Source organism: Pinus tabuliformis, chromosome 9 (assembly GCF_031772625.1).
Source record: "Pinus tabuliformis cultivar Carrire ecotype Pingquan chromosome 9, CPIR1, whole genome shotgun sequence".
Taxonomy (NCBI): Eukaryota; Viridiplantae; Streptophyta; class Pinopsida; order Pinales; family Pinaceae; genus Pinus; species Pinus tabuliformis.
The window spans coordinates 295,102,240-295,113,489 of record NC_142307.1 but is presented as its reverse complement, the minus strand read 5'-3'; the positions used below and the strand labels follow the sequence as shown (position 1 = coordinate 295,113,489).

General features: G+C 32.7%; 1 protein-coding gene across 1 annotated transcript; it reads right to left on the bottom strand.

The window, feature by feature from the left end:
- Nucleotides 1–3,891: 3,891 nt before the first annotated feature.
- On the bottom strand, nt 3,892–6,251 carry LOC149148364 (protein neprosin-like). Its single transcript, XM_089442154.1, has 7 exons — nt 6,117–6,251; nt 5,867–5,947; nt 5,520–5,771; nt 5,253–5,420; nt 4,666–4,722; nt 4,433–4,579; nt 3,892–4,344 (listed from the first exon to the last, which is right to left on the bottom strand). Exons 1-7 carry the CDS (start codon nt 6,249–6,251, stop codon nt 3,892–3,894), a joined length of 1,293 nt encoding a protein of 430 aa, XP_089298280.1.
- Nucleotides 6,252–11,250: the final 4,999 nt, after the last annotated feature.

The following is an 11,250-nucleotide window of genomic DNA, read 5'->3' as shown; positions in this document are numbered from 1 at the left end:
AAATCGCAGAGATTGCAGAGCTAAACAACCAAGTAACAATAATAACCCAAAGGGCGCGAACAGGGTCCGATTCATACCAACGTTACACATCCGCTAGGGAGTCACCGGACCACGTGCCCTTCACCTCAAACGATGCGAGGCCCCCAATAAGACCCCAAAACCTTTCCACCCCCAAAACCTTGGTTCGACTTAGGTTATATTGCTCATAAAAGCCATGCAGGTAACAGAAACCCTCAGTATTTAACCAGAATGCCATTAACTTATAATGCTCAAATAACCATGGACTCTTGAGGGAAACGAACAGACAATACTGCCGGACCTGGAACAACAGAACCGCAACCAAACGTTTTCTATATAGTTAACCGAGCAGGCAGGAACCGCATTGTGTTTTCACCGCACACAATACAACAAATACAAATGAAAAATCACAGAGACTGCAGAGCTAAACAACCAAGTAACAATAATAACCCAAGGGGCACGAACAGGGTAAAACCCAAGTCGAGTAACTTTCCAGGATCTCGACGAGGGACAGTTGTCCGCCCACAACAGCACCACGGTACAAGCTCAATTGTTGATGCCTTGCTATGAAGTCACTTTATTTACTGATCATGTTTTCTTTGTATGGTCAGATTTCTCATGCCAAAGTTAATCTTCTTGAAGTTAGACCAGGAAAATCTGAAGCACTGATTGAAATTTCAGGCAATCCACAGCAAACAAGTGCACCCATTTTGTATGCAGTTCTTGATCTCCCTCCGACATTTTCCAACATTTGCCAACAATTCGTCTACTGTCCCTCTGTTGCTACTTTTTGATTTTGATTTCTTAGAACAAAAGCAGATTCCTTGCTGCAATTAAATTTCTATTTAAGATAATTAACCCTAAATCTGTCTGCAAACACCAACCCCTGTAGTACTAACTATATGCTTTGTTTCAAAATTTAGTCAAATCGTAATATAAACAGTATTGGCAATTTCTCTGAGTTTGAGGACCCAATTCTTCATCAACGGACTTCTGCCAGATTTGAAAGGTACACAACATTTGCAAAATTTTGTCAATTGCTGCTATCATGGTGGTTTTGCTGATCACTATTTCTGTACTAATGTCCTTGGCATTGTATATCACCTTTGGCAGTGTGACAACAGCTGGTGAGCTTATCACAAAAACTACAGTTGAAGTTATAACATCTGAACGCACAGTTGCAGCCATTCTAGAAAAGTCTGGAAATGATCTTGTTAAAATTCAGCAGCTAAGCTGGTATAAAGAAGCATAAATTTCTGCAAATTCCATGTTATCCCCTTCAACTGAAATTTTTGAAACATGCAGACTTGGAATGAAGTGCTGCCATTGTTGACAAAATGACATTATATTGACAGAATGACAAAATGTTACAGCACAAATCCTATGTTCTTAAATGATCATCTTGTATTTGAACATTCATGTAGTGGAATGTTACATTAATTATTAGTTAATAAAAATTGGCATTGTCAGTTTTTATTTTGTCTGTATGGCTCTTGATTCATTATGCTAATGTTTAATAAATTAGGCTCTTTAGGTGTTATATATTTGATTTTATGTAGAAAATCAATGTTATAATTCAATTTGAACAAGTTTCATAAATATAAATTACTATCTACTATATTTAGTTACTTGAAATCATTTATCTAATATTTGGGTTTGTTTGTTTCTAATATTTGATAGCCATGTTGGTCATGCTTTACCATCATTCACCATTTTCTATCTACTATATTTAGTTACTTGAACTCATTCATTTAATAGTTGGGTTTGTTTATTTTTAATATTTGTTAACTACATTGGGCACGCTTTACCATCATTCACCAGTTTAATGATCATTGACCATTTTGACCCTGGATTAGCGAGATGACCATGCATTAGCATCACAACCATTATAATATCACACTCTATCTTTGATGTTTAAATAAATAATGCATTTTATGATTTAAATTACCCATATAATATTAAATACTGGTTATCTATTCATATTTAATTATAAGTATTAAATTATTTATAGTTTTAACTAAGTATAAATTTCCTATAATATTTTTATTATTCAGTATTCATAATGGAAAGATTACACTTCCAATCACAAAGAAATAAAATTCCTTGAATAAAAAGATTCCCACATTGAAATATAAAATTCCTTGAATAAAAAGATTCCCACATTGACATGAACTTTTATGTATTTTTTAAAACAATATTAATTGAATATGATTTTGATAATTTATAACATGTAATATCATTTCTCCCAGTTGTATTAACCTGCAATAATTAGCTTATGCCAAGGTAAGCCTTTCTTGTCACCAGGTATAAAGTTTAATAACAGAATAAGTTTTAAAAAATCAAGTTGTCAAAACATTATTTCTAACTAATAAATAGAGTAATTTGAAGTGGTATAGTCAATCTCCATTCTTTTATTATTTTCAATTATGGCATTTTTCGTCATTCTATATGTCATCATACCTGCTATGCTTATGTTATGCCAAATAAATCAATTATATTAAACTATACTCCCTAATTAAGATAATCACAAAATAGAAAAACAACTATGTTTAATGGCATTTGTTTATCTGTGACGTACTTCGAAAAAATTTCAATAAAAACTAACTTAAATGGAACACAGATATTGCAAAAAGCAAGAGTATACAACACCAAAAGATAATGAATTTTTTCTTGAAGATCATGATCAATTTACATTTCAACTCGTAAAGTTTAAATGTTTTTTTAATTTTAATCTCTTTATTTTAGTTTTTAATTTATAAAATAAACTTATCAAAATTACTTTGCTATTGTACTTAGATGCTATTTTTACTAACCCAAAACTATAAAAAAGACCAAAAGTCATGTCCTTTTGCATCACAACAAATTATTAATTAAATGCAACAAATTACTAATTAGAAATTAGATGCAGGGTTTATTTTCTTTGCTAATTAGTAACTGGACAAATTTAAAGTTCACACTAAAGTTATATAAACAATATTTTTAAATAAATATATCTTTTGTTCTTTTGACCATGGAATAATTTCCTATCATTGACATTAACCTCAATGGTATCACTTATGTCCAAACATGTTACTAGATATCTAATCTTTCAATCATGGGTTCAAGACTCCATAATTTTTAAATGCTTAAGTTCTTCTTTGACTTTCGAGAATGATTTATCTAAATATTGAACACTCTCCACCACGAATTTAATTAACAAATTTATATTCATAATAATGTTTATTTGCTCATTATCATTTTATGAATATTTCCATAATATTCAAATGTAAAAAAATAACAAAATTCTATGTTTTGTGCACCATGAATTCATTATTATGCATTTAAATATATTTTATACCCCGTGCTTATTAAAATACATAACTTAATTTAACACTCTCTAATTCTTCATACATTATAATGCATTATTATTACTTTTATAGTTTTTTTCCCTCAAGTTTTCCATGATTCACTCTTAAATTTTATTACATTTTAATTATTAATCTAAACATTTTTTAAATCATGACACATTGGAAAATTACATCTAAAACTAATCTTACATTTATCACAATTCTTACTTAACAAACACAAAGTTCATTATATTTCACTCTTTGCATAAAGTCAAAAAATCCATACAACAATTAGCTATCCAATTCACTAAATCTTAATACAAGTAAGCATGCCTACAACAATTCTTACTTAACAAACACAAAGTTCATTATATTTTAATCTTTACATAAAGTCAAAAAGTCCATACAACAATTCCCTATCCAATTCACTAAATCTTAATACAAGTAAGCATGCCTACAACACACTAGTAATGCAAACCCAGCTCTGATGATAATGCAAATTAAACACAAATTAAATCTCATAATAATAACTCACCAAACTGTTCTGTTAACCTGGAAAGACTAGCGCCACAATAGTGGCTCCTTGTTTTTCACAGATATCAAGCCACACAATTAGGATTAGTGGGGATGCCTCCTGGGCCTCCAAAGAAATATATTTACCCCATGATGGATCTGCGCTGGTAGAGTAAGCGACCGCGTAACAGTTGGGCTTTTCTACACCAAATCGAGTATCGGGATCAATCCCAGCCCCACCCTGATCAAACATTTGTATGGCCCTGGTATATGCGGCATAACCAAAGCCTCCCCCAGGAAAGTAACCGCTACCCATCTGTGTCGCAGTCATGGGCCCCGGGGGTCTTGAGTCATGACAAACTTCTCCTCCAACATCCAACTCACTAGCGCCTTGAGCAAGAGCATTGAACAATGAGGCTGGCCAATGACCTATTTTCGTGCCGTCGTAATATAGAGCCCATACCAGACCTGTGCCTTGCTCCTCTTGCTGTACATCCAGTAATATTTGTACTTATTTAGCATTTTCAAACTATATAGACATCAAAATATAGGAATCAAATATAGACATTGCTTACGAGGTGAAGACTTAGAGCAAAGTCAGACTGTGCCCCTCCATACTCCGATACCGGCCCCAATTGTGTTTTGGGCTGAATGGGGGCGCCATCAACTGGCTCATATCCTGGACAGTCCAGATCATAGCATCCGTTATTGTAATTGTCGGACTGCATGAAAGCATATTCACTTATCAGCAATCGGCATCACGAGGCCTTCTTTAATACATCAACCAAACTTGAGACTATGTCATTACCGTCCAGTAAACAAAGAAATGTGGTTCAGCTGAGCCATCATAATGCTGCGGAGACACCTGCAATAAGAATGGATTATTAATAATTTGGTAATATAGAAAATAGTTTTTTGGATTAATCACAGTATATTGAAAGGATTAGACCGTTTCCAATTAACTAATGTGGTTCATCCATATTATAAATAACAAAAATTTTTAATCTAACTTGATAGTTTAATTTAATAGCGGTTCCCTTAAACACTACACTACTTGAATAGAAAAAAATGTTAAATGCGTTATGCTACATGCTCCATTTAAATATTAAATTTATTGATTTACATAATATTAAATTTATTGATTTACATAATATTTCATAATACACGTATAACCAATTAAACAAGTATAACCAATTAAATTCTCTAATTGAATAGGAAAAAATGTTAAATGCTTTATGCTACATGCTCCATTTAAATATTAAATTTATTGATTTACATAATATTTCATAATACAAGTATAACCAATTAAATTCTCTAATTTAAAGAATTTGAGGATTCAAATTAATTGGAAGAAAAATTCTATAAGAAAAATAATGAAGTTTCTCATCCACTTACAATCCATCCGGCCTCTATGGTCTCTAGTATGCCTTGATTTTCGTTACTGATCCAAATTTGGCTGAGACTGAATTCAGCATCTGGAGCAACCGTCGGACGCCATAGATTCAAACGAACAGCGACACCAAAGATTGGGTCACCAGCGGAGTTGTAGCGCACAAGTGAACGCTGTTAAAAAGTACAGCAATACATAGAAGACGAGAGTGATGCAGCATTTATAAGAAAATATTATACATATGATTTATCTATAAACCTCCATCTTAGTACCGTGTGCACATGGCCGTCATCAGGGTCGTCTACATTAGGTCCGACATGGTTTCTTCTTCTTCGTCCCCTGCTTAAAAACTGTCTCACAGATCCCGCTCTTTCTACATCTTCGCATTTGATTTCCCTGGTCGCTACTGTGTTCTCTGGACACTCAGACTTAACGCCGCGCACCCTTGAGATATTTGCAGGGCCCGAGTCAGAGTTGGAAATATTTATGCTCGGCGGGTTCACTCTCGGTGCTTTCCTCAAACCCTTTTTTACGTACAAACAAACACAAGCAATTGTCAACAGTTAACGCCAAATTTTATGTTCTAATGTTTTGCCAGTTTAATATTTTAGGTTCATACCCGCGTGATATTATCCTGTGAGTACTTCACAGATATTTGATCACTGAATTTTACGCAACGAATGGTTTCTCCAAACTGATTCTGTGCATTAATGGATAGTACACAGTCAAAAATCAATCATTTTAAAAAATTATGTTTTATATTGTTCTTTATTTAAGTTTTATCAAAAAAATTTCTTATATAATTTCTTATATAAATAGATTAAAATTACAAATTTGACATATTCAAGGATAAACAGATCTGATATTACCTGATATTTGAAAACCGCTGGAGGATTAACGAAATTGGTGTATTCATTTATGCTCATTTCACGCACATCAATAGCAGACGTAAGAGCGACATGAAACAGAAACAAATTAGCTGTGAAAAGGAAAAACGAACTCATTGCAAGGCAACCAGAACACCACCAAAGGATGAGCAGAAGATATGTATTTCTTTCTATTTCTTCCTATCTCCCTTGTAACGCAATTAAAATTCTGAAAGCGCTATTAACTCTGCAGCTACACATAGTTCATCTGGAGAGACATAGTTCATTTGGTAAGACATAGGGACATTTTCATCTGGAAAGACATAGTTATCTGGTAAGACATAGTTCATCTGGATTGGAAAGTCATTGCTTGTTTAACCCTGTAAAACCCATTGCGGGCAAGCCAAGAGTAGGAGATTGAAAGGGAGAGGTGGTTGAATTCAGATAGAGGGAAAAAACACGATCATCGTGATCTGCCTTGCTTTACTTGATGACAGAATCCCTGACTCTCCTAACTCTAAAATATCTGGGTATCTAAAATAGTATGCAACGTATTTCACTTGCAACTAGTACCAACCCTAATTGGTTTCGCTAGTCCTTTTGAGGCATCAAACCCTAATTGACGGACTGTCCTTTCCTCTTTCAGCTTACCCTAATTGACTGGCATGGAAGACATGATATGAATCCTTTTGGTTTGGCTAGTCCTTTTCAGGACTAGAAGAGGCGGGGCACTGACCTTTTACAGAAGCTAAACCCACGGACGAGAGCGCCTATGACTGCGTACGAGCAGCGTCTCCTTTTCGTCAACGTAATAAGCAATTCTGCATGGGAAAATAGCGAAAACCAGCGCTCAGCAGAAAAATGTGAGAGAGCATGCTAGAGACTTCTCTGATAAGACTCAGGGAAGGAGAAACGCCGAAAGGCAAAAGCAGTGTCTTAATCAGAAATGCAAAAATCCGGGATTGAACGGTATTCAATTCCAGTGAAATTGAATGAAAAGGATAGGGACGGAGATGGTAAGACATAGTTTATCTGGAGAGGGACATTTAATTGATTTGGGTTAAGCAGGATTGGCAAGTAATTGCTTGTTTAACCCTGTAAAACCCATTGCGGGCAAGCCAAGAGTAGGAGATTGAAAGGGAGGGGTGGTTGAATTCAGATAGAGGAAAAAAACACGATCATCGTGATCTGCCTTCCTTTACTTGATGACAGAATCCCTGAGTCTCCTGACTCTAAAATATCTGGGTATCTAAAATAGTATGCAACGTATTTCACTTGCAACTAGTACCAACCCTAATTGGTTTGGCTAGTCCTTTTCAGGCATCAAACCCTAATTGACGGACTGTCGTTTCCTCTTTCAGCTTACCCTAATTGACTGGCATGGAAGACATGATATGAATCCATACATGGCATCCTTGTAGGCAGTGGTCCCACTAGATATTCCAGGCAATCATCATGGTAAATGAAACATCTTTTTACTTCCAATTCCCACCTGATTTTCAAAAGCCGCTGAGCGTTGCAAACTTGATCAACCATTCATCGATTAAGTGGAAGTGGTAAGAAACTTGAGAGACGACTTTAATCTTCCACTTTATTAATATTTTTTTTTTTTTTTTAAATAATTGAAGTGATTATAAATTTCCAGAAACTTTTAATCACTATACAAAATAATCTCTAATTTCATATCAAGATTTTGTAAATATATATAATTTAGTACTTGTATTTTCTTAAGATTTTGTAAATATATATAGTTTAGTACTTGTATTTTCTTGAGAATTAGACTAGTGATAATGACGTATCATTGTATAATCTATAATTTCATATCAAGATTTTGTAAATATATATAATTTAGTACTTTTATTTTCTTGAGAATTAGACCAGTGATAATGACGCATCATAAACTTTGATCCTCTGGTATAATGATGGAGGATTAATGCGGAAGCAAATATAACGTATAAATATATGTGGTTGGGTAGGTGATTTAGTTTGTTTAATTATTTTATGCATTTTTTGGTTTGAATATGTTTTGAGTTTATTATGGAGATAAAAGAATAACAAGGTAATAATGTTATTTGTGGAATATAAGAAATGTGATGATTATATAAAAAATTACAAAAACCATGAGTGAGTCAGTTTAAAAAAATAATAATTTCATAGTTGTAATAAATTGTTTTTCTAAAAGATAACAAATGCTGCCTTGTTTTCTTTGTGCAAATTGAATAATTCAATCAATTTGTCTTTAGTTACATCTGAAATAATAATGGTCTTTAATTACATGGTTAAAATAACAATAAAAGAAATTTAAATGTGGTTATGTATAATAAAACTTACTTTTACTAGACAATATATCAATTTATTTTTTTTGTTATGAAAATTGTTGAGATCTTTTATAAAGGATGTTTTTATTTATGTTGATAGGTAATTTTTAGGGAAGATTCTTATATTTATTTATATTTTAATCTAAATCTTTATCTAATGGTCATAAATGAAATATATTGATATATTCTAGTTATCTCTTATTCCGGTTATCAATATGTATCCTTTTATATTTTGTATCCTTTTACAATCATTTTTCTAAGCTAATCTACTTCACATGTCCCTTTGACTACTATTTTGTATTTTTCTTTTGTAGAGGAAGGTAAAATTATATGTTTTTTTGCTAGTGCAAGAAACTGCCCCCATTCCAAGGCTGAAGACATGGCTTGTTGTAGACTTCCCTTCATCCATGGATCCTGCCCAATCTAATTCTGAATGGACACACAATTGAGGTTCTTTTCTTTTCCCATATAGAAGGCCAAAATCCAATCTTCCCTTTACATTTTGGAGCACTCTGTTTGTGGTTGTTCAATGTTATTTTTTTAAGTTTGCAGCGAGATATAACTAATTACATGCTTTGATGGAAGTAAGATAGATTAAGTTCCCACTAGTTGCTTGTAGACTGATTAACTCCCTTTGAGTCAATGTTACATGCGGATCCATTCCATGGTTACTGTGTGGCACTTTTTGTTCCACCCCATCAAACCCTTGAAAGTTGGGCTTAGAAAGAAGGAATTGTTTACAAGGATTTTGTTGACCTATGTCGGAAAAGGGAAGCAATTAAAGAAGTTTAGAGGTCAATTTTATAGGTATGCTATAGTGTCCACACTTCTGCTTCATTATAGATTTGTAGTAATATTAGCACTGTTTTTTTTAATAGTACTCATAATATCTTGAGATTCATATTTTCTATGGCATATGAAACATGCTCTCTGATATAATAATGCAAGAGTTACTTTGTCAGGGAAAACAATAAAAGGTTGCATAGAGACATTTCATGAAAAATGATGGAATTGTCGCTTTTAATGGCAACAACTTGTTGACCAACTAATAGAAGATCACTTTATGTGCATCGAGAATGTAAAGAAGAAAAAATATATATTAAGACTAGTGGATTGATCGTAAGAGAGCATTAATTCATATGCTTTGTAGGAAATATGGATGAGTGTTAGAATCCAAAGATATTGAGGCTGTGTTGGTTTTTGAAACAAATATTTTTGAGGATGTAATTGAATATGAAAGAATAAAATCAAATGGGTACATTTGTTCAGATACATTAGAAGGGGGTGGAAATGACATAGTTTTACAAACAATATCAAAATGCCATTTCTTTGGCATATCTGACATTTTTGGTGGGTATGCAGAGATACCATGTGAAAAGGATATTGGAGTATAACTATTTAAGGACGAGCTTATTTTAATTTTTTGGACTCACAAGTCGAAAGAATTTTTTTTGTTTATAATTTCATTTTACAATAAAAAGAAAACTTGTCAAAAATTTCATTAGCTTTTTATTACTTATTTTTTGAATTTTTTTTATTCACATTTGATATGTCAACTTTGCAATTGTTTGACTGTGTGTTCTTTAAAAATGAAGGGATTCATAACATGTCATGTTTTTGAGCACTAGTGTATTCTTTGTTAACTTGGTGTTTTTGAAAAAAATATGTGTTGCAACCATATAGACAAACTCTACTTTGATATCGTTATATTTACGAAATGAACTGATGCACATCATAATTACTAGAATTTTTTGAATTGAACCAATATAAAAAATTGTAGATTTTGAAGACGTTTAGTCGAGTGTCAAATTTCTCAACATATTAGTTACAAACTAAAAAACTAAAAACCACCCATTACAGAAGACGGACCTATGTAATGAATCATAAATTTTTCATATTTTTTTATATTGTGTTTTGGAAGATACAAATTTTTAATTTCATTGAATCATAATGACCTTCAGAATCTTTTTGCACACATTTTTCAAGAAAATTAATTAAAATTAGCAAATTTCTATGAAATTTCATAAAATTTATATCTACTTAAAGTAGATTCAATTCTACAAATGTTGGTATTGGTTCCAATAGTAAATTCACCAAATTTGATGGAGTTTAAGCATTCAAAAGTTGGAAAAAGGTGACCAAAGCCGAGTTGGGCAATAATCGATACCGCTTGCTGGAAGAGAAGGTTTGATAATGAGAGCGAAAAAAAGAGAGAGAAACCGCTTGCCTCCATGTTCGGTAATGATCGCTACTGCTTAATGATATCACATATATCTGTTGTTGTAGAGTTGCAGGTTAAAACAGTTCGGCCAAACTAAAACCACATTCGGCCGAACTTGTGTTTGTTGTTAACGTTTGTTAAAATAAAGGGAAAAATAATTCAGCTGAATTACTTTAAAAGTTCGGCCGAAATATTCTTGAAAGTTTGGCCGAAGATGTGTTGATATTTTTCGTCGACCGCAAAAATGAAACGATGCAACCCTCTGAAAAAAGCATTTCACCCGAACGATATAAATAAATGGATCCGAAACATTATTTTCGTAGTCTTTCCTCATTTGGAGTGAATTTTTAAGCTAAATCTTTCGAGTTGAATTTTTTAGAGGAAATTTTTTGGACTTAATTTTTAAAGTAAGTATTTTGGGCCGAATTTTTAAGTGAGATTTTTTAGCTTAATTTTTAAAGTAAGTCTTTTGGGCTGAATTTTTTAAGTGAGGATTTTTAGCTTAATTTTTAGAGTCCTTTGGGCTGAATTTTTTAAGTGAGATTTTTTAACTTAGTTTTTAAAGTAAGGCTTTTGGGCTTAATTTTTAAAGTAAGTC